This window comes from Bos indicus x Bos taurus, chromosome 10 (genome assembly GCF_003369695.1).
Source record: "Bos indicus x Bos taurus breed Angus x Brahman F1 hybrid chromosome 10, Bos_hybrid_MaternalHap_v2.0, whole genome shotgun sequence".
NCBI classification, from domain to species: domain Eukaryota; kingdom Metazoa; phylum Chordata; class Mammalia; order Artiodactyla; family Bovidae; genus Bos; species Bos indicus x Bos taurus.
The window spans coordinates 102,432,033-102,456,050 of NC_040085.1; the positions used below are offsets into that span (position 1 = coordinate 102,432,033).

Below are 24,018 nucleotides of genomic sequence, written 5' to 3' on the forward strand. Positions count from 1 at the left end.
TACTAACTTCAAATTAAAATAGAATACTCACTTCGTCAGCCACAAACTCCTTACTCAGACCAAAATCTGTCAGCATCACGTGGCCATTAGAATCAAGCAGAATATTCTCAAGCTTAATGTCACGGTATATAATCCCCAACTGTAAAAACAAACAAAGATGCGTTTTAAAATAACAATTTTCAAAAAATAAACTAGGAAAGTCTTTATTATGAACCTTGAAAACAAACCAAAAAAGGCATTCTCCTGCTCAGGGTGCTGTGATGACTTTTGTCATAGGCAGAGCAGATCTAAGTTCCTCTAGCTCCTTGCTTATCTGCTGGGCTCCTTGGGCCTCTGGAACCACGTTCCCCATAATGAGGGAACACTTCTGTCGGACTAGCTTCTCTGGGGTCTACTTTGACGACTGCTCCTTCCTGGGTTACTCTTCGTGATGGATTTCATCCTCCCTCCAGAGGATCTTCAGGGGCTTTCTTAGCCAATTCATGTCTATCGTTTCTTAACGGCTTCAGAAGGCCTTCCTGGTTAACCAGTTCCTGCACTGGCCTTTTTTTTTTTCCCATAGAGCACCATAATTACACTGTACTTTTCTAACTATCCCTCTATTTTGTTTTGTATATAAGTTTTATTATAAAACATCTTAATTATATGACATAAATAAATCTACCCAAGTTATACAAGCAGTACCTGACAAACAAGAACTCCCCGTTTCATGTTACGTCAGCCTGGATTAAATGTTTTTAAACTCTTTATACTGAGCATTAGCAAACCTAATACTTTGTGCTTTCATCAACACCAAGTATATGAAAAAGAAGATTCTTGATACTTACTTAAAATCAAAAGATTATACAAGGAAAAACACTAGGCATTTTCTTTCAAGAACCCTTTCCCCCCCATATTGTAAAACATGACTGTTTATTGTGAATGCACTGTCTGCTGAAGAGATATCTGACTTGAAGCCCACAAGCACCTACCAACCAGTATGACTTTTTTTTTTTTCCCCCAAACAACCTCTTTGGAAAAGATTTTAGGAATAAGTCATTTACTACCTGCTTTACCACATCAGTTCCAAGTAAACTCCCCGTTTTTGTCTCTCCTGAAAAATCAGTGTTAGTAGACATACCAAAATTAACATTTCTGGCTTTGTGCTATATTTCTTTGTATTTCTCTTTTTACAAGGTAAGATTAAGAGAAACTGAACGAAGATCTAATCTGTATACACTTTCCATATCAATTACATTTATATCGGGTATCATCATATTCTCTACCTCTCTGTTTCTGATTACCCTGTTTTAATAATAATGAAAGTTGATGGATTTTCCCTTTAATAAACAGAATTAACAGTTTTCATACAAATTAAAAGCTGAATTTACTAGCTTATTTGTTGGAGCTTTGCATTTTGTATTTACACTTATATTTATGGTGATTTCACCATCATTTTTATGTTATAAAAATTACATCTGATTCCTCTAAGCATAAAACAAAGCTTTTCAGCCTATTACTAGGTCCAATCTGATGCATGTATTATATATATATATATATATATATATACATACATACATACAATAACATGTGTGTGTGTGTATATATCCCACAAAAATAACTAAAGGCATAAAGCTTACCTCCACACCATGGATTCTATCAGAAGGAACACGGATGCCTCTCCCCACACTTCAGTTAAGCACTTAAGCACCCACCTGAGGCTCCCCTTGCTTTATGGCCCTGCAGCCCTGCGCCCCAGAGCCACTTTCACTTCCCTTCCTGTTCATCTCCCTTTCCTTCATTCCCCTTAGGCCTCCTGTTCCAACCCTGTCCCCACCTCCCTGCCCAGTTATGCTTCTGTCTGGCCCAGACTCACCCATCTCTTCATCCTTTCCTTCCGGTATCTTCTAATCTTTCCTCACAGCCTCTCCTATCCATTGCTTCCATGTTGCAATCCCAATCTCCCTGCCCTTTAAAAGTTTCATCTTCCCCCTCATTTCTCTCCATTCTTTTTTGTGCTGTATACTCATCTCTTTCATCTCTTTTTATCTGTAATCTAGTTTAGAACATGAACATATAACAAAGAAAAATAGTGATTTTATGACGTACTCATATTATCCAAATGTAGTGATTCAGGTCATGCTCCTTGTGGTCTCACACAATTATGATAAAAAATATTCTAGTACTTTCTATTTCTTAGGCAACATACAAATGTAATCCACATAATGACTGTTTGCTTCTACAATAATGTGTCCTCATTAAAAAGTTTTTAGTCAAAATATCTTGGATCAAGATTAACAGTATCTGAAATAATATTTTTTTAAATTTAAGCTGATTTTACAGAATTCAAACAGCATCACATACATACATGAATACCACTTAAAGTTTTTAGTAACTGAGCTCATGTCAATAAAGGTCATGGAGCGGGAGGGATGGAGGGAAGCAAGAGAGGACCTCGGGGCAAAATAAACGGAAAAGAGAGCCAGAGTTGGCAGGGGGATGGCTGGGTCTGTAGGTAAGTGCTTCTTTCAATTATCTCAAGCTAATAGGGAAACATACCCTGAAGGAATACAGGCAGAGTCTGCAGTGGAGTAAGTCACAATTAAGGAAGTACATATTATGACTTGTGGTTTCATCTTAAAGGTTACTTTAAGAATAAATTTTTTTTTTAATTCTAATGATACTGTGTAATAAGCATTAGGATTTTTCATGAACAAAACCAAAAAAAAAAGTGCTCAGGTTCTGCTTTTTTAATCTGCATCCGGGGAACTACAAAAGGAAAGAAAGACTTTTAAAGAGGGAAGGCTGAAACTGAAACACTGCTTGTGGTCTGTAAAATGCCTCCACCACCTCCACTAAGACAACGACACATCAACACGTTAGCTCTCTTCATTCCATCCTCACCTGTTAACAGAGTTTTCAAAAGACAAACCCCGGAAGCGGAGCGTCTTACCTTGTGGAGGTGTCCGAGGGCAAGCACGATCTCTCCGACATAGATCTGCACCTCGCGCTCTGTGAAACGCTCCCTCTGAGAAAGATGAGTAAAAAGCTCTCCACCATTTATATAATCTAAAAACGAAATATAGTTTTTCTGTCTTTGACTTGTATTCATAAACTAAAGGAAGTATTTCCTTTTAATCACTTTGGATTAACCATAAGGCACTAATTTTAATATATTATTTTTGCAGAATGCTTAGTATATAGTTTCATATAGAAAATATTACTAAATTTATATAAATACAGTTTTATAAGTTAATGACTACCCTAAAATGCAATCAAATGAATTAGCATAGAATATTGCTATTAAAACTATTATGTGAAATCTGCATATATTTGAACAATTTTCCCAAATGCAGCAAATCAGAAACCTGTGCCATCACCACACAATCTTAACTTGCTGTTAAGTACCAAATCACCAACGACTACAGTAACTAAAGTAACATGAACAGAGTAAAACAAAGCAAACAGAAATCCCAGCCATTGCTTTGTGGTAATGGCCAGTCACTTTTTTTAAGCAGATTCCCTGTTTTTCAGAATTGTCTGGAAAGTCCTTCCAAAACTGTGTATTAAGTAGCAGGTAATCTTCTTATTGCGCCATGTAACTCAAAAGTAAGAGCAGGAGAACACAGCTGAATCAAAACCTGAAATGAAAAGAGGTGCGTTTCCCTTTCAATTTGCCCTTTTTATCCCACGAGGAATAATGAAATAAGAGACAAAAAAGCTACAGCGAAAAATAAACAAGGAGCTGAATAATAGCTGAATAATAATAAGCCACAACAGAGTCCATAATCGGCTCTAAGACGACACTTACTGATAAACTGCTAATAGTTTGATCAGAAACTGACCATGACTTCCACAGACAGCACTTGTGTGTGAGAAGCAACGCACACCTAGGAAACAGTCGCAGGCGGGGGTCATGAACGCGAAAAGACACGCCTGAGAAAGCACACATCCCGGGGATAGTCATCTGTCACGTTTACCACAATCTGATCAAAGACCAAAGGAAAATCTTCACAAACTCACAGATTTTTATCTTGCTCATTTAAATTCCAAACAGCAGATTCCACAGAATGAAAGAGCTCTAAAAGCTAGTTGGGTGGCAACGTATTTTACAACGCACAAGAGAGCAAAAAGCACTGCCCTTCTAAGACTTCTGTATTTTGCCAGATACTTCCGGATTTCTGCACTTAATTATATCCTAACACAAAACTAATTATTAAAAAGGTGTAAAGGAACACAGCACTCCTGCAAACTAACAAGGAATATTTTCTACCTTTAAGTAGTTACTTATTTAAACCTGGTTGCCACTGTTTGTCATGGCCCAGAAGTAGGTGTTCATAGGTCAGCTGACCAAATGACAAACTCCTACGCATCCCTGAATGTCCTATTCAATTATCTCTTCAATCACCACTCAAGCAGAGTGGATTAGTTCCTCCTATGTAACCCACTGTACTTATTTAGACTTACACCACATCAATTATCTTGCTGCACTGAAAATATCTGCACACTTTCTTTCTCTGCTACGTTCTGAGCCTTTTAAAGTCACGATCAACGTTTTCATCTTAAAAAATCCAAGTGCTTCCATGCAGTATGCACTCAACACATGCTTAGTGCTTTATGAACTGAACACAAATCCTTTATACTGGAATAAATACTCTGAAACTCAAAGGCAAGTGGGTTGTGGGAAAAAAAAAAAACCCAATGTGTTCCTGTCTTTGAGGCAACTTGATATAATCCAAAGAACTTAGGCTTTATAATCAAGAGACTTGAACTAGGTCACAGAGTCAGACAACCAAGTGACTAACACAGACAATGGCTCCACTGTGTCCTGACCTGAGCAAATGAAGTCTCTCTTGGTGCCAGTTCTTAATAAAACGGGAATCAGAACCACGAGAGATTACTGTTGCTCAGAGCACAAAAAAAGTGTTTTACTTTCATTTACTGGGGAGACTAAGAAAAATTAACTACAGATCTAAGAAGACAAACCTAAAACGACATTAAGTAGCTTTCCTACTTGTAGAACAGGCCAACAGCCCAAGGAGCAGACCTGACATTCATAACATATGCCTCATTTGCAGGCACAGGGTTGCACACGGTATAAGGTGAACCACCAACTCTATCCGGTGGTCCAGGCTTCAACACCGGGAAGGCAGACAGAGAGGCAGCCAAAGGGCTACCACAGCAGGAGCTGTGACGTCTGGACTCTCGCTACAGGATAGATGCCCTCGTCTACTGCAGGGCTGTGAGGGATGTGAGGGTTGCTACCACAGCAGGAGCTATGACACCTGGACTCTCGCTACAGGATAGATGCCCTCGTCTACTGCAGGGCTGTGAGGGATGTGAGGGTTGCTACCACAGCAGGAGCTATGACACCTGGACTCCCGTTACAGAACAGATGTCCTCATCTACGGCAGGGACGTGAGGTTAGCGGGAGTCTCTAATAAGATCAGCATCCGGTACCCTCAGTAGTTATAATTCTAGTAGGTCTGTTTGGTGGGTAGTGGTGTGTCATTATGATTTTAATTTGCATTTTCCTGAGTGACAACATTATTTAGTATCTTTCCATGGCTTACTGGATATTTCTATATCTTCTTTTGTGAAACATTTATTAAGGGTTTTTTTTCTTGCCCCTTTTGGTTTTTTCTATTTTGATTAAAGTATAATTCACATACTGTGAAGTCCACCAGTTTGAAGTGTAAGATTCAATGGTTTTTCACATATGAAAACTTGTACAACCATCATTATAGATTCAAATTTAAAATATTTTTACACACTCCCTCCCAGAAATCCCAATTTATCTGTTTTTCTTTAGCTGCTTTTGCTTTTGATGTCACATTTAAGAAATCACTGCCGAAACCAATGTCAAAAAATGTACCCCTATGTTTTCCCCTAAGAGACTTACAGGCTTAGTTCTTACTTTTCACCTTTGACCTGTTTTGAGTTATGTTTTGTATATGCTGTGAGTTATGGTAGGTCTGGTGTGTCGTGGTGTGTCATGATGGTTTTAATTTGCATTTTTCTGGATAAAAACATTATTTAGTATCTTTCTATGGCTTACTGCGTGGAACATATGAAATACGTTTGCATATGGTTATCCAGCTGTCCCAGCACCAATTGTTTAAAAGACTATTCTTTCCTCACTGGCATCCTTGTCAAAAAATTGATTGACCATAAATGTGAGCATTTATTTCTAGACTCTCAATTCTATTCTATTATTTCTATGTCTATCTTTATTCCAGTGCCACACTTTCTTGATTATTGTAGCTTTGTAGCAAGTTTTTAAAGTGTTAGTCTTGGAATTTAATTCTTCCTTTTCAAAACTGTTTTAGCTATTCTCAGGTTCCTTGATTTTTCCATATAAATTTTAGAATGACTGTCAATTTTCATAAGAAAATAAGCTGGGATTTTGAGAGAGGTTTGTTAAATCTACAGATCAATTTGGGGAGTACTGCCATCTTAATAATATAAAGGCCTTCAATCCATAAACATAGGACACTGTGAAGTGACTCTTTTTTATTTTTACTAACACTTTTTTGTTAAGTATATTTTGTCTGTTATTAGCACAGCCACTCCTGCTTTCTTGTGGTTGCTGTCTGCATGACTTACCTTTTCCCATCCTTTTTTTTTTAACCTATTTATACCTCTGAATCGGAAGCTCCACACGTGGCGCTACAGGAGAGACTGAGGCAGGAGGAGAAGGGGACAACATAGGGTGAGATGGTTGAACGCCATCACCGACTCGATGGACACAAGTTTGAATAGACTCCAGGAGATGGTGAAGGACAGGGAAGCCTGGCGTGCTGCAGTCCATGGGGTCGCAAAGAGTTGGACACGACTGAGCAATCGAACAACAACACACCTCGGAATCTACTGTGTATCGACTATAAACAGTGTATGGTTGGATCTTTCCCTTCATCTGACAGTCTCTTGTCTTTTGACTGTACCTATTAATCCATTCACATCGAATGTTATTACTGGTACAATTGGATTTGATGTTGTTTATTCACTCAGTCATGTCCACTCAGTCTTTGCAACTCCACGGACTGCAGCATGCCAGGCTTCACTGCCCTTCACCAACTCCCAGAGTTTACCCAAACTCATGTCCATCGAATCGGTGATGCCATCCAACCATCTCATCCTCTGTCATCCCCTTCTCCTCCTGCCTTCAATCTTGCCCACCATCAGGGTCTTTTCTAATGAGTTGGCTCTTTGCATCAAGAGGCCAAGGTATTGGAGCTTCAGCTTCATCATCAATTTTTCCAACAAATATTCAGGATCGATTAACTTTAGGACTGACTGGTTTGATCTCCTTGCAGTCCAGGGGACTCTCAAGAGTGTTCTCCAATATCACAGTTCAAATGCATCAATTCTTCGACACTCAGCATTCTTTATGGTCTAGCTCTCACATCCATACGTGACTACCAGAAAAGCCAGTATGAGCCACGAGGGCTTCCCTTGTGGCTCAGCTGGTAAAGAATCCCACCGTGATTCAGGAGACCTGGGTTCAATCCCTGCGTTGGGAAGATCCCCTGGAGAAGGGAATGGCTACCCACTCCAGTATTCTGGCCTGGAGAAGTCCATGGACTATACAGTCCATAGGGTCGCAAAGAGTTGGACACAACTGAGAGGCTTTCACTTCACTTTCACTGCAAGAACCATAGCTTTGACCTTTGTTGGCAAAATAATATCTCTGCTTCTTAACATGTTCTCTAGGTTTGTCATAGCTTTTCTTCCAAGGATCAAGCTTCTTTTAATTTCATGGCTGCAGTCACCATCTGCAGTGATTTTGAAGCCCAAGAAAATAAAGTCTCTCACTATTGCCATTGTTTCCCCATCTATTTGCCATGAAATGATGGGACCAGATGCCATGATCTTAGTTTTTTGAATGCTGAGTTTTAAGGCCAGCTTTTTCACTCTCCTCTTTTACTTTCAACAAGAGGCTTAGTTCCTTTGTGCTTTCTGCCATAAGGGTGGTATCATCTGCATATCTGAGGTTATTGGTATTTCTCCTGGCAATCATGATTTCAGCTTCTACTTTATCCAGCCCAGCACTTCGCATGATGTACTCTGCATGTAATTAAAAAAAACAGGGTGACAATATACAGCCTTGACGTACTCCTTTCCCGATTTAGAACCAGTCCATTGTTCCATATCCAATTCTAACTGTTGCTTCTTGACATGCACACAGGTTTCTCAGGAGGCAGGCAAGGTGGTCTGGTATTTCCCATCTCTTGAAGGATTTGCCACAGTTTGTTGTGATCCACACAGTCAAAGGCATTAGCATAGTCAATGAAACAGAAATAAATGTTTTTCTGGAATTCTCTTTCTTTTTTGATGATCCAGTGGATGTTGGCAGTTTGATCTCTGGTTCCTCTGCCTTTTCTGAATCCAGCTTGAACATCTGGAAGTTCTCGGTTCATGTACTGTTGAAGTCTAGTTTGGAGAATTTTGAGCATTACTTTGCTAGGCTATGAGATGAGTGCAATTGTGTGGTAGTTTGAACATTCTTTGGCATTCCTTTCTTTGGGATTTGGACAAGGAAGTGGCAACCCACTCCAGTATTCTTGCCTGGAGAATCCCATGGACAGAAGAGCCTGGTGGGCTACAGTCCATGGGGTCGCAAAGAGTCGGACACGACTGAGCAACTTCACTTTCACTTCTTTGAGATCGGAATGAAAACTCACATTTTCCAGTCCTGTGGCCACTGCTGAGTTTTCCAAATCTGCTGGCATGTTGAGTGCAGCACTTTAACAGCATCATCTTTTAGAATTTAAAATAGCTCAGCTGGAATTCCATCACCTCCATTAAGCTTTGTTCAGAGTGATGCTTCCTAAGGCCCACTTGACTTTGCACTCCAGGATGTCTGGCTCTAGGTGACTGATCACACCATTATGGTTACCTGGGTCATTAAGGTCTTTTTTGTATTGTTCTTCTTACGTCTGATATTTTACTTTTTTATTTTCTATATATTTTATATCTTTGTTCCTCTATTCCTCCTTACTTCTTTTTCATTAAGTAAACATTTTTAAGTTATTTTCTTAGTGGTTACTCTATGGCTTACCATATATTATCACAAACAGTGTGAGATTCATACCGACTTAATTCCAGTGATATATACAAACATTACTCCCACATAGGCCTACTCTCTCTTCCTCCTGTTTGAGACATTATTGTTATATATAGCACAACTATATGTGTTACAAACTCAACAATACATTATAATTATTACCTTATATAGTTTTATGCTTTTCAAAGAGGCTGAAAGGAAAGAGAGTAAGTATATATCTATAGTCTGCCATTTTAGCTTCCCCATTTATCATTTTTCAGTTCTCTTTACTTTTTCTTATGGCCTTCCTTTGGCATTGGACAGCACAGAGGTTCTGGTCATTTTAAGGATTTCGTCTTTTACTCTGAATGACATAAGAAGCCTAGGGAAGATTCTGAGTGCAACAGTAGTATGACAAGGCTTCCATTTTGATAGATCAATGACTGGCTCTTTGTTGAGAACAGTAAGAGCGGAAGTAGGGAGGCCACCTTCAATGAACAAGGAGAGGTGATGGAGCCTGGGAGAAGGGTGACGGCAGTGGTGGTCAGGGTCCAGCCCACCCTGAGCACATGAAAGGAGGGCACGGACCCTTAGCTGAGTACACAAGCCTGCAGCAAGGGCAGATGTGAAAGGGACGATTCAGAGTTCACTTCCAGAAAGGAGAACACACAGGTGTCTAACCAATAGTGAAAGCTCAATAAATGGCACTTATCATCAGCACCATCTTGAATCACACATTGTCAGAATGTGAAAAGGGACAAGAGAGCCCTTCTGGAATCCTTTCAGGAAGGTGGTGGCTTAGTCACCCCATCATGTCAGACTCTTGCAACTCCATGGAGTGTAGCCTGCCAGCCTCCTCTGTCCAACAGCATTCTCCAGGCAAGAACACTGGAGTGGGTTGCCGAAGAGAAAGGCAAATTTCAGATCATTAAGAGGAGGCTCCATGTAAATTCCTTGAAATTATGCACAATTTTTTCAAGTATATGTAAGCGTATGTGCATTCTACTGAGAAGGGAGGGGCCACAGATTTCATTAGATTCTACAAGGAGTTACAAGCCAAAACAGTTCTCAGAACATCACTCTTAAGACAGCATTATAAATCTGAATGGAAACACGCCAATCAAGTTTACTTATAAACAAACCAAAATATGGACTGCCAGCACAAGGGACACATCTGAGAGGCGTGTCCTCCAGCTCGCCAGCAACAAGCACCTCATCATCACAGTGCAGACACCCAGCACCACTGCTTCTGAGCGTTCAGATCACGCGTCCCTGACTTCTAGCCTTGCTTGGCATTAGCTGTCCTGGAGCTTCTTGTACTTGGAATTGGACTGATGAGGCTCAGAGCTTACAAAAGTGAAGTGGAGCATGGGTTTTCATTGTCAACAGGATCTTTGACTTCTGAGGGTGTGCTGGAACTGCACTCTGGTGTCTTTATACCTCTGTGTTTATCCAGAGAGCCAGCAACTCTGGAGAGGGGAATGCTGACGCTTGTTCTTGAGACTAAAAACCTCTTAGCCAGGCAGTGAGACAACATATAAAACAAACTTTAGAAAAGACTACAAAGATTATTATTAAATTGAATTGAATTATATAGTTTTTATTCTCTTAGAACAATGGAATCAGGAATGCAGGCAGACTCTGGGAGAGTTAGCAGTGGTGGGAATACAGTCAGAGATATGAAAACCCAAATTGTTACTGACATCTGAGAGGAAGATTCTTCTCAGTTTTATAACTCAAGGAGCTCCCATTCCCCTCCTCCACTCCCACCCCTTGCCAACTGGGCATAAATTACATTCCTCCATTAAAAAAAAAAAAAAAAAAAAAAGTACTGAAAAGCTCAGATGGAATAAAGCACCTGAGTGGAAACTGTCTCCTATCAGAGTTGTTTAAGATCTACTCTGCCTGGTGGGCCTCGGTCCATGCCAACTTATCTCCCTTGAATAACTTTCCTTTCAAAATTATGCATTCATTAGAACTCTAGAAATTAGATTTCTCAAGTGTCTGCCAATTTCTTCCACAACGAACTGCAAGCACGACGGCTGGTTTTTGTTTAGCCAATGCTGACAGTTTTTGTCCTCTTTATGGGAACAAACAGCATGAGAATGTTCAGTTTTTACTGATATTCCCGAGGCTTTTTGCCTCTGTGGACAAACAATGAAAATGGACTAAGTGGTGCTGGCTCGGTCCAACTGCTGGCCACTGCTGTGTGTGTAGAAGCAGAGTCTCAGTAACCCCAGTTCGTCATGGTAAGTGGGAAAGGGCTCCTGGCAGATAAGAACTAAAGTGATGTAAAACAGAGTTTTGGCTGACTTCCTTTAAAATCTGTATCTTAACACAGCTCACTGCTTTTAAGACTAGACAACGACATAGTAACAACTAGAGATACTGGGCACTTTCAATGTGCCTGTTCTATTTAGATATGATAACAAATCTGATACTCAAAAACAATGCTATGAAGCTGGTGCTATTAAATACTAGTATAATTCCCAGAGAAAGTAAGTTAATCTCTAGAAAACAGTGAAACTCAGAGAGGTTAAAAATATTACCCAGAGCTACATAATCTTTTAAGTGAAAGAATAAAGATTATGAACATGGGCAGATTAACTCTAAAAACAGGAATTTAAAAAAATTTTTTAATTGAAGGATAATTGCCTCACAGAATTTTGTTGTTTTCTGTCAACCCTCAACATGACTCAGCCATAGATTTACATGTGTCTCCTCCCTTTTGAAGCCCCCTCCCATCTCCCTCCCCTCTAGGTTGGTGCAGAGCCCCTGTTTGAGTTTCTGAGCCATACAGCACATTCCCGTTGACTATCTATTTTACACAGGGTCACGTAAGTTTCCATGTTACTCTCTCCATGCATCTCACCCTCTCCTCCCCTCTCCCCATGTCCATAAGTCTATTCTCTACATCTAAAAACAGGAATGTTTTTAAATGCTACATAGAGCTGCCCTTTTCCCCCCTGATACGGTTTTTACTGTCATTTGTTAGGGAGAGCCCCATCGGACAACTGGCATTGCTAATCACTGTGAGAAAAATGGCCTTAAATCACCTATTCTGTGCTTCAGATATCTAAAAGGTTTGGGGTCCCATAATTCTATATATTTGGTCATAAAATGTCTCCATTTTACATGCTTTTCATGGTTAAATTTTGGAGGGCTCATCAGAATGTCACAGTGCTCAAAAGGAGACATTCCTAGGGGTCTGTAGTAGGACTGCTTTTCAATGGCCACAGTAAACAATGACTTTCAACCTTTTTTGAGAATGTGCCAAGCTAAGATTATCACTGACATACTTCTGACACAGAACTTAAGAAAGTCAATTTCTATCTTGTAGGACTGGACCCCGGAGAAGGCAATGGCACCCCACTCCAGTCCTCTTGCCTGGAAAATCCCATGGATGGAGGAGCCTGGTAGGCTGCAGTCCATGGGGTCGCTAAGAGTGGGACACGACTAAGCGACTTCACTTTCACTTTTCACTTTCATGCATTGGAGAAGGAAATGGCAACCCACTCCAGTGTGCTTGCCTGGAGAATCCCAGGGACGGGGGAGCCTGGTGGGCTTTCGTCTATGGGGTCTCACAGAGTCGGACACGACTGAAGCCACTTAGTAGCAGTAGCAGTAGCAGCAGCAGGACCAGACCCAGGCCTGTCTTCTCCAAAAAATTGCTTGGCCTTCCTTGCCTGCAGTTACCATCTCAACTCATTTGCCAGTTAAAGCAGATGGATCTGAATTTGGCAACAAAGAGCTACATTCTAGGTTCTTGCCAGAGGCTAGAACCTCCAACTGTGTGTAGTCCAAATCTCACCATATGTTCAACTGTGAGAAATAATATACACAGGACAATAAATGTAATCTATATGTCTTTCTCATTATACTATAATGACTTGAGACAAAAAGCAAAGTTTGCAGCAAACAAAGGTATAAACTTGGATAATGCTGTTTGGAAAAATTATTCTCTAAGCTTGTTCCACAGGCTTATATCATAAGGAGGAGTGGCATAAAACTTGGAATTACATTCTTGGTCAAGGAAGGCTGGTGAAGATCGTCCATTATATCTGGGCCTGAGTTATAAAGCTTTTCCTAGACCATAATGCCTTCCCTGTGGGTTTTATTTTTTAAATATTTTGATACAATTTCAAACTTACAAAAAATACTTGCAAGAACAGCAAAAGGAATCCCAATATATCCATTATGCAAATTTATCGACTGTTTACATTTTGCTTATTTGCTTTAGTATTCTCTCAGTTTTTATACATGCACATAATGTCCCTGAACCAACTGAGAATAAGTTGGAGCTATCACGCTCCTAAATCCTTCAATGTGCAAATACTTAAAAAAAAAAAAGAACGCTCCTTCATATAGCCACAGGACAATTATCAATATCAGAAACTCAATGATAAAAATACTATTATCTAATCCATACTCTCTATTCAAAATTTGTCACTTGCCCCACTAATGCTCTTTGTAACTACTCTTCCTCAGCCCAGGATCTGGCTTCTGATCACATATTCATTAGATAACAGAGCGCTTTAGTCTCTGACCCTAAGTCAAAACATACATACCTATTAATTTTAATAATTGCTGCCAATTGTTATAGGTACTTTCCTCAGAAAGGTTATTTATATTCCCCACCAACACTGAATGGACGGCTTAGAAAACAAAGTTCTCGTCAACTCTTTTTGTTAAAACTGACATTTATTTAAAAAAGAAAATTTAAACACTATTTTATTATTACTTTTGGCTGCGTGGCATGTGGGATCTTAGTTCCCTGACCAAGGATCGAGCCCATGTCCCCTGCACTGGCAGTGTGGCGTCTTAACCACTGGACCACGAGGGAAGTCCCTCCCCAACTCTTGATATTACCATTATTTTTAATTTCTACCAATTTGACAGGCATACTCCAAGATACAGAAGTCCTGAAGGTACAGAAGAAAGGAGAGGGGAAGAAAACCTAAGCGTCTGCAGCAGGCAGCCCTGATCCCTGTCAGCATCAGTCAGACAGCGGGGCGGCGGCCGGGGCTGCAGGGCTGGGAGGCAGGAGAGGCGAGGAGACTCAGGAGAGGCGCGTGACCCCGGCGGACCCTCGTGGGAGTCTGTTGAAACTCCAGCAAGAAGTTCATGCCAGGCCCCACTGACACATTTTGGAGACACATGAGGAAAGCTTAGAAAGCTGGTACTGGGAAAAAATCTGCAGAGTAATAAAAGTAACTTCCACCTCAGGCAAGGAAGAAGGTTAACTCAGCAAGTGATGCTGGTGTGCCAGACCAGGCAGATCTCAGGCCAGTAAGGAAAGCACCCACCACCCAAAGGCGGTGCCGGAAAACGGGCAGGAAAGACTCAGGGGAAGGCAGAGTCAATGAGAACTGGAGAACAGACTCAGGGAGGGTGAGAAAAGAGAGGAATGGAAGATTACGGTCAAGGAACACATCGGACTGTGAGGTCTTAGAAGTGGGACTGGTTTGAGTGATACAGCCCAATGTGTGGTTAGGCTTCTAGTGGTTAAGAACCCACCTTGCAACACAAGGGACACTGGTTCAATCCCTGGTCCGGAAAGATCCCACATGCTGTGGGACAACTGAGCCCGCGAGCCGCAACTCAAGAGTAGCCCCCACTTGTCGCAACTGGAGACAGCGTGCGTGAAAGACCAGCACAGCAAAAACAAGTATGCTTGTTAGAAAGAGCTTGGCATGGTGTGGAACTGATTATCAACATGGTTACTGAAACTGTGGAGAGGATGGAAGGAAGCTGGAGCAAAGAAAAGCTAAACCTGATGAATAAAACACTGGAAACGGCAAGCATGTGTCCGGGAGACAGTTAACTTTTAAATGATGTCTGACTATCATCACTTTGTTGAGTATTAAGGACTAGAATGGGGAAGTGGATGGTCTTCTGTGAAAGGGCCTGCTGGAGAAGTACCATCCTCCAAGGACAGGAGGTTTGATTTTAGATAAATAAGGCACACTTAGTTAAGACTTAGGGAGCTTGTGCACACGGGATTATTCATAGAGCACAATGGAGGGATTAGTAGAGGAAGATAAGGGAAAGAATGAGGTTGAAGTAGGGAACAATAATTCTAAAATCCTAAATACAAAAAAAAAAAAAAAAAAAAGCCCTCCAAATCCTCTAAAACAGTAGACTCATACAAACTTAAGCTTTATAGAGGGCATGGTCCACAAATAGATTCATACTTCTCTAATCACGAGCACAAGCTGGAATCAAGATGCCAGGAGAAATATCAATAACCTCAGACATGCAGATGACACCACCCTTAGGGCAGAAAGTGAAAAGGAACTAAAAAGCCTCTTGGTGAAAGTGAAAGTGGAGAGTGAAAAAGTTGGCTTAAAGCTCAACATTCAGAAAACGAAGATCATGGCATGTGGTCCCATCACTTCATGGCAAATAGATGGGGAAACAGTGGAAACAGTGTCAGACTTTATTTTTCTGGGCTCCCAAATCACTACAGATGGTGACTGCAGCCATGAAATTAAAAGACGCTTACTCCTTGGAAGGAAAGTTATGACCAACATAGATAGCATATTCAAAAGCAGAGACATTACTTTGCCCACAAAGGTTCATCTAGTCAAGGCTATGGTTTTTCCAGTAGTCATGTATGGATGTGAGAGTTGGACTGTGAAGAAAGCTGAGCGCCAAAGAATTGATGCTTTTGAACTGTGGTGTTGGAGAAGACTCTTGAGAGTCCCTTGGACTGCAAGGAGATCCAACCAGTCCATTCTGAAGGAGATCAGCCCTGGGTGTTCTTTGGAAGTAATGATGCTAAAGCTGAAACTCCAGTACTCTGGCCACCTCATGCGAAGAGTTGACTCATTGGAAAAGACTCTGATACTGGGAGGGATTGGGGGCAGGAGGAGAAGGGGACGACAGAGGATGAGATGGCTGGATGGCATCACTGACTCGATGGATGTGAGTCTGAGTGAACTCCGGGAGTTGGTGATGGACAGGGAAGCTTGGCGTGCTTCGATTCATGGGGTTGCAAAGAGTCAGACATGACTGAGCGACTAAACCGAACTGAATCATGAGTTTTACTTCTCATTCTAGAAGCTAATTTCAATGTATCCTGACAGAAACCAAAGTTGCAACCTAGTATCAATGAGACAGGTCAAACTCCCAGGGCAATTTTCCCACTGCCAGGCACAGGGCCGGACACCAGCAAATATCAAGTATTCATTAATATTGGTTGCATGAACTGAATAAACATGTAATACTCTGCTTACTGGCTGCTGTAGTCACACAGGAGAATGAGGGTTGATTTTTCATCTTGAGTTTATTAACAGGAAAAGTAGAAAGAAAAAGTTACATATTGTAATAGCTAAAAACTGCAGTTTAGATGGACCAGTGGACAGGACCACTGTCCTGGAAAAGGAAAACGGAACCAATAATAACTTTACAGGGTTTCCCTGGTGGCTTAGGGGCAAAGAATCCACCTGTCAACCCAGGAGATACCAGAGACTCAGGTTCGATCCCTGGGTTGGGAAGATCCCCTAGAGAAGGAAATGGCAACCCACTCCAGCATTCTTGCCTGGGAAATACCGTGGACAGAGGAGTCTGGCAGGCTTACAGCCCATGGGATCCCAAAAGAGAGACATGACTTAGCAACTAAACAACAACAATCATATGGTAAAAACACCTTTCCTGATGAATCTCTCTTTAAATTCTGATCTCTTCCCTCCTAGAAATGTTCAGAATAAGTCTCAAAATACATTCTGTTCATAACAGAAGAAAAGAAGGGGACCATCAACAGCATGTCTTCGTGACAATGATTATAAATAAACCAGTGAATAAGTATGATATGTTCTCTGGAGCGGTGAGGCACATTTCATCAAGGTGACTTTTATAAAACATTTACCAACATTATATGAGATTTATTTACAGCCCATACAATGGAACACCTTGTATGACGCTTGTACAGACTACTGGTTCCTTGATTAAACTAAAGGGAACTTCCTATATGAAAATGATTACATTTCAATTCATTTGTAGTTGCTAAGTGATGATCTTTATATGTAGCATGGCTCATACTCTGTATCTATAAAATATGAATACAAATAATTCCATCACACATAAGACTGTCATGGGGATTAAATGAGCTATTTAGAGTTAAACTTGGGCCAAACATACAGTAAGCATTTTTTTTAAATGACTATTAACTATTGTTATGATTTATAGATATAAGTTACAATTTATAGAACTAAAAAACAATGACATATTTAATTATAATTTTAAAATAAAATTCAAATATATGGTGTCCTGACATCTACTCTCTCAATGTAAGCATAATTTCAAAGCTTATAAATGTTTAACATATATTTCTAGAAAGTACCACAGGGTCTAATTAGTTTTAGTCAGTATTAAGCAAAAGAGAAGTTTTCTTAAATAATTGATATTTTAGAGCAATCCTCAAGTTTTAAAATTGCAGAGATAGCTTGCTTTTATTCAAATGCAAATACATCGCTTTAAAGATTTTTATGTGACAGTAGCTGGAATGTGTTTCTAAGAAGCATAAAAATAACAACAAAAATCACATAAATAATGTGAAAATTCAAAGTCACAAAATCTCACCCACTTTAAAACACGAGCATCCTCCCTAAATCCCGCATATCCCGTCTTCTCTTTCTTTTTCCTCTCCCAGCAAAAGTTCTTTACAGAGTGGTCTACATGTCTGAGTCGCTCCTTGCTTACTCTCTGTTCTTCCACTGCAGCTACAACAAATTACTAGTCTTGGTGGTCTAAAATAAGACCCATTTATTATTTTATGTTGTAGATTAGAAGTCTGGTGTGGGTATCATGGGGCTAAAAATCAAGGTGCTTGCAGAGCTGCATTTATTCTGGGAGTTCAGGGGCAAGTCTGCTTCCTTGCCTTTTCCAGCACGGAAGAAGCAGCTTGTGTGCCTCGACTCACCGCCCCTTCCCTCCATCGCCCGAGCAAGCAAGGCGGCGAATCACATCTCACCCCGTCTCACCCCGAATCATGGCACTCTAATCCCTCCTGCAGGCACATCTCCACCTGACTCCTCTCCTCCCTTCCTCTCCACTTTTATGGACCCTGTGCTTACACTGGGCCCACCCGGATGATCCAGGATAATCTCCCTATTCTAAGGTCAGCTGACTAATAACTTTAACCCATCTGCAACCTTACTTCTCTTAATTGTTTGTCATGTAACCCAACACGCTCACAAGTTCTGGAGAAGAGAATCTCAGCGTCTTGGGATGGCTGTCATCCTGCCTAAGAGCCTCCACTCACTTCTGAACAGAGCAGTGCAACTTCCACCCCATAGCAGCATAGCCTAGGGTTTAAAACAACATTATGTTACTAAAGTAAACGGACACTTTTCAGTTTGCAAACCAAGAGAAAGGATACTGCAAGAAGAGCAAAGTGAGACTAGCACAGTGAACACCTCAGTGGTCCAGCCTAGAGTGAGTCCCCACAAACGGCTACGTCAAAGCCATTTAATTTGGGGTAGTGTGTTATGTGGAAAAGACCAATAGATACATCAGTAATTTGTATATCATGCTCGTAACCAAGTGACTTGCTCAAGATCTCACAGTTATTAAGAGATGAAGCTGAAATTTAAATCCAAGTCATTTGGGTCTACTATCTAAAGGCCGTGTATGACCTGCCTTGCGGGCACGCGTGCCTGGTTGCTGAGTTGTATCTGACTCTAGGTGACCCCATGGACTATAGCCTGCCAGGCTCCTCTGTCCATGGGATTCTCCAGGCAAGAATACTGGACTGGGTTGCCATGCCCTCCTCCAGAGGATCTTCCTGACATTACCCACGTCTCTTGTGTCTTCTGCAGTGGCAGGCAGGTTCTTTACTATTAGTACCACCTGGGAAGCCCTATACACACATACCAAATTGGGTACTTTAACATAACATGTCAAGTATCTGTTCAGTTCAGTCGCTCAGTTGTGTCCAACTGTTTGAGACCCCACGGACTGCAGCATACCAGGCTTCCCTGTTTTTCACCAACTCCCAGAGCTTGCTCAAACTCATGTCCATTGAGTAGGTGATACCACTGAACCATCTCATCCTGTCGTCCCCTTCTCCTGCCTTAAATCTTTCCCAGCATCAGGGTCTTCTCCAATGAGTCAGTTCTTTGAATCAGGGGCCAAAGTGTTGGAGCTTCAGCTTCAGCATCAGTCCTTTCAATGAATATTCAGGACTGATTTCCTTTAGGATTGACTGGTTTGATCTCTTTGCAGTCCAAAGGACTAAGCAACTATATCTTATGGAATTAACATTAGGACAAACAACATCTGTTTTCAATCAAAATTACTGATTTTAAAGCACGTATTATTTATATTTCAAAACAAAAAAAATTAAGTGTTCAAAGTCACCTCTAAGTATTTGCAACAAGTTTTTCTAATCACACTATTAACATCACTGTATCAGGGCATTAAGAACATGGAAAAATTCATTTTGTTGAGAAGAAACATACATTGTTAGTTAGCTGAGGATAGTTCCAGCTACTTAAGACCTCTGCATATCTAACTTGACTTCATGTTCAACCTCTCTACTGGTAGTGGTTCTTTTTTTTAATGTATTTATTTTTGGCTGCTCTGGGTCTCAGCTGTGGTGAATGGTGGCTCCTCCTGCCGCAGCCCGTGGGCCCAGGCTCAGGCCTCAGTGGTTGCGGCCCGCGGGGTCAGCGGATACGGCACAGGGGCCACGTGGCTGCGGCGCGGGGAACCTTCCTGGACCAGGGATGCACCCGTCCCCGGCACAGGCAGGCAGACTCTCAACCCCCAGACCGACAGGGAAGCCCTACTGTCAGAGTTACACATGCTTCTGTTAACAGATGGAGAAACCGAGTCCACTGGAGACACTGAGCCTTGGAGTGTCACTGAAAACTGCAGACACGACCTGATGGCGTCATTCTCCACTGAGGATGCAGGGCAACCACACAAGGACCTGGCCCGCTTTCCACCCAATGGCATCATTCTCCGCTGAGGATGCAGGGCAACCACGCAAGGACCTGGCCCGCTTTCCAAGGCTCCACCTTGTTCATGCAAACACATGGAAATCTGCTGGCAGGAGAGGAAGTGGCAACTAAACCAACAGAAAGAAGGGCTAAATCCTGGGTCTCCTGCGTCCAAAGAAAGCTTCTCTGCTTCACTTTCACCCTCCAAACACCTACTTAAATCTAGTAACGCTCTGACCCATCTCCAGTCATCTAGCCTTTTCATCTCAAATTCTCTGGTTCATATTTCTTATGGTGGCAACTTCCAAAGAGCCAACTGCCATTATTCCTCTTCCCCCATCATTCAGGACCGCCTCATCCCCAGCCAGGTCCTGCTCTCCATCTTATTCTTCCTTCCTACAGCTTCTCCTCCTCCTTTGGGACCCTTCGCGTCCATCAACCCCACGTGTCCCGTCCGCACTCCCCAGTGCTTCCTCCCCCGAACGGTGCCTGATTGCTCCTTTCACTCCTCCTGAATCTCAGGAGCAGGCGTCATGCCATGTATCACACACACCTGAAGGCAATTTCTTTTTAATGTCATGCCGGAGTCATTTCAATTTTTCTTCTGGTTTTAGCTCAACATTCTAATGGTACCTCTTGCAAATGCATTCCAGGGCATCAGAATCATCATAAAGTTCTGACTGAGGCATAGCTATGTATCAGTGCTATAAGTCAGTCATGTCTAGTGAGGAAGCTCCTTCAGTCACGGTCTGTCTTGCTTGCGCTATAGACGGATCACGAACTGTTCTCACTGTCACCGCCTCAGCAAGTGGCCTCACCCCTGCAATTCCTGAGATGAAATTAACACTCGAAAGTGAAACTGTAATGTCTTAAATACCTTTGAGTTCTTGTTGAAAGGGTGACTCACAACGACAGAACTGTCTGGAAGGCGGGTGGGGGGGGGGGTGTTCATTACTGAGAGTGCTCCACGGCATCACCTTTATAAGGACCTTCGTGATTTGCTTCTTTAGTGTCTTGTGAATTCTACTGATTAATCTGACAGTTTACACAGTCACAGATCAGCTGGTGTTTTGACAAAATTATAACTAACCGACAAAGAAAAATTGTTTTCCCAGATTATTTTCTACATAGAATTCCCTCCCACTGACAGCTGAAATGAATACAAGTTTTAAGAGAGAGAAGGAGAACAGATGAAAATGTTTATATTCCTTGCTGTAAGCAGGCAAAGAGAGATTAAAAAAAAAAAAGTTATAAAAAGAGGAATGGGCTCCATGTAGTAAGATTTGGAGAGGCTAAAAAAAATATAAAGAAAAAAATCCATCAATCTATATGATGCCATTAGATATAAATTAAAACAAAGCCTAACTGATATTAATGATACACAATTTAAAGAAAAAAACATAGATGTGACTTAGATGCATTTACTGCAAGGGTCAACAAATTACAGTCCAGAGACCAAATTGAGCCCGCCACCGCTGGCCCCCACTTTAGAGGACAGCACACAGAATACAAATGGACGGAGGCGATTCCAAGTACACAAAGCGCTCTGTGGGAGACCACCGCACAGCTCAGAACTGTGGGAAACCACCGCACAGCTCAGAACTGTGGGAAACCAGCGCACAGCTCAGAACTGTGGGAGACCAGCGCACAGCTCAGAACTGTGGGAGACCACCGCACAGCTCAGAACTGTGGGAGACCAGCGCACAGCTCAGAACTGTGGGAGACCAGCGCACAGCTCAGAACTGTGGGAGACCACCGCACAGCTCAGAACTGTGGGAGACCAGCGCACAGCTCAGAACTGTGGGAGACCACCGCACAGCTCAGAACTGTGGGAGACCAGCGCACAGCTCAGAACTGTGGGAGACCAGCGCACAGCTCAGCTCTGAGGGAAATGCTGCGCACCACATCTGGCAAATGTCAAAGATGGCATCGGTCAAGATAATACTCACATGTAATAACCTTATCATTTGGAGAAGCCTGTGCCAAGCAGACAAATTTTATCCCAAAGGAACAAGCCTGGTAATCTCCAGTGAGCCATGAATCCTAGTAGAAGCATGATGGCAACCTGGACCTGAATTTCCATGTCTGCTCCCAAAACATCTTAAAGAACAGAAAGAATGACTGTAAATCCCCACGACATACTCCCTCAGTAAAACTTCAAGCCTAAGAAAGCCCACACCCACCAAACGGCACGCTGCACGCAGGCTGAGAGACAGTGTGAACATGGGCACAAATGCGGCTAAACACCAAGAGGGCGATGGACGCACGGAAACTAACAGCCAGAAGACTCCGTGGGAAAAAGACCCTCCTGACAGCAGCAACACCGGACGGACTGAGACTGACTGCGGAAGCGTGGATGGGGAAACAGTAAAACACTCCTGAAGGCGTCTGACTGCGGAAGCGTGGATGGGGAAACAGTAAAACACTCCTGAAGGCGTCAGAAGCAGACTTCAACACGTGAGGAGACATACCATGTTCCTGAACAGGAATAACCAATATCATACAAATACCAATTCTCCCGAAATTACTTTTTTAAAATTTAAGACAACTGCAATTAAAAACACCCGAACAAGTCCCCCTCCAACACTAGACAATTTGATTCTAAAGTTCACATTCAAAGTAAACAAACATGATGGAACCCCTCGAAACTCTGAAAAATAATAGAAATGAAAGACAAAGGGGGTCTAGCCTTTCTGAGTATTTATACTGTAAAACTGATAAACTAGAACATGGTAATGGCATATGATTCAACAGCAGAAGTCAGTCAGGAAAGACATGAATATATATGAGAATTTAAGGTATGTAAAAGGCAGCACCTCAAGTCAGTGTAAACCTGGACTTAGTGTGTGGTGTTGTGATGTTCTCCATGCAAAAAATAAAACCATACAAGCACTGGAAAAATAAGGTGAATTCCTTATAACCTCAGGAATGTGCGATCTTTCTAACTATGACTTAAACGCCCTAAGCCATGAAGATCTTTTTAAACAAATTCTATTCCATATAAATTTAATTACGTTTTACATGGTAAAACATCATAAAGTCAAAAGAAAAGTGGAAAACAGGGAAGGATTTACTGTGACTATTACAAATGATTAACCTCAAAGCTCCTAGAAAACTGAGATGGAAACAAATGGGCAAAGGGGACAGACAGACAATGTGCAGAGAAAGACTAATGACCTTTTAAACATACGAAAATATGTTCAACCCCACAAAAAAAATTCAAATTAACTCTACACTGAGACACCACCTATCTATGAGACAGACAAATATCCAGAAGTTTGAGAGTATGCTTTGTGGAGAAATAGGCACTCTAACACAATTCTAGTGGGAGTGCAAAGGGCACAACCCCTGTGGAAAGGTATATGTGAAATTACAGATGGCAAAAATACAGATCGAGCAACCTCTTCCCATGAATTAAGGCTAGCTTTTTTCCTACGCAAGTGGGAAATGACACGTACGAGTTGTGTACTCTGGATCAAAGGGTAAGACTGGAGACCACCCAAGGATCCACTCCAGAGGACTGATCGGGTGTGCTACAGAGTGGAATGGAAACCTGTGCAGAGACAAAAAAGAACAGGGAAGAGCTTTACAAACTAATAAAGCGTGAACCCCAGGATACCCTGCGAAGTGAAAATAAGAAAGGCCAGAGCAGTGTACAGAGCAGGCCGCCTCTGGTTACGGCTGAAGACAACTGATTATCAGGGATCCTGAAACACAGCGCCATTTGAATGTTCTTTAACTTCTTTCTTTGAATACTGGCAATCAAAGGGACTGCATCTGGTCTTTCCATTAGAAACTACATCTCAGGATCTCAGGGTAAACAAAAAATTACAGTGGATGAGACAAAGCCATACTTTTTCAGATGAATGCCAACTAATAGATGTAGAAGAAATGACAGATTTAGAAAAATCACCCTTCAGTCAAAAGGTTAAAAACTCCAATTATAAAATAAATCAGTCATGGGGATATAATGTACAGCAGGGTGACTACAGTTAATAACACTGGATTGCATATTTGAAAGTTTCTGAGAGAGTAAGCCTTTAACAT

The 24,018-nt window shown here is 41.6% G+C and overlaps 1 protein-coding gene across 3 annotated transcripts in view; it reads right to left on the bottom strand.

Annotated features, from left to right (window-relative positions):
• The window catches only part of RPS6KA5 (ribosomal protein S6 kinase A5), a 196,316-nt gene that overhangs the window by 80,823 nt on the left and 91,475 nt on the right, over positions 1 to 24,018 (bottom strand). For 2 of the 3 annotated variants that reach the window (XM_027552731.1, XM_027552732.1), the window contains exons 4-5: positions 2,933 to 3,048; positions 32 to 139 (exon numbers count right to left, since the gene is read on the bottom strand). The exons of the other annotated variant lie outside the window; for it this stretch is intronic. In XM_027552731.1, the coding sequence (XP_027408532.1) occupies positions 32 to 139; positions 2,933 to 3,048 (224 nt within the window). The remainder of the gene's footprint in view (positions 1 to 31; positions 140 to 2,932; positions 3,049 to 24,018) is intronic. 3 annotated transcript variants of the gene reach the window in all.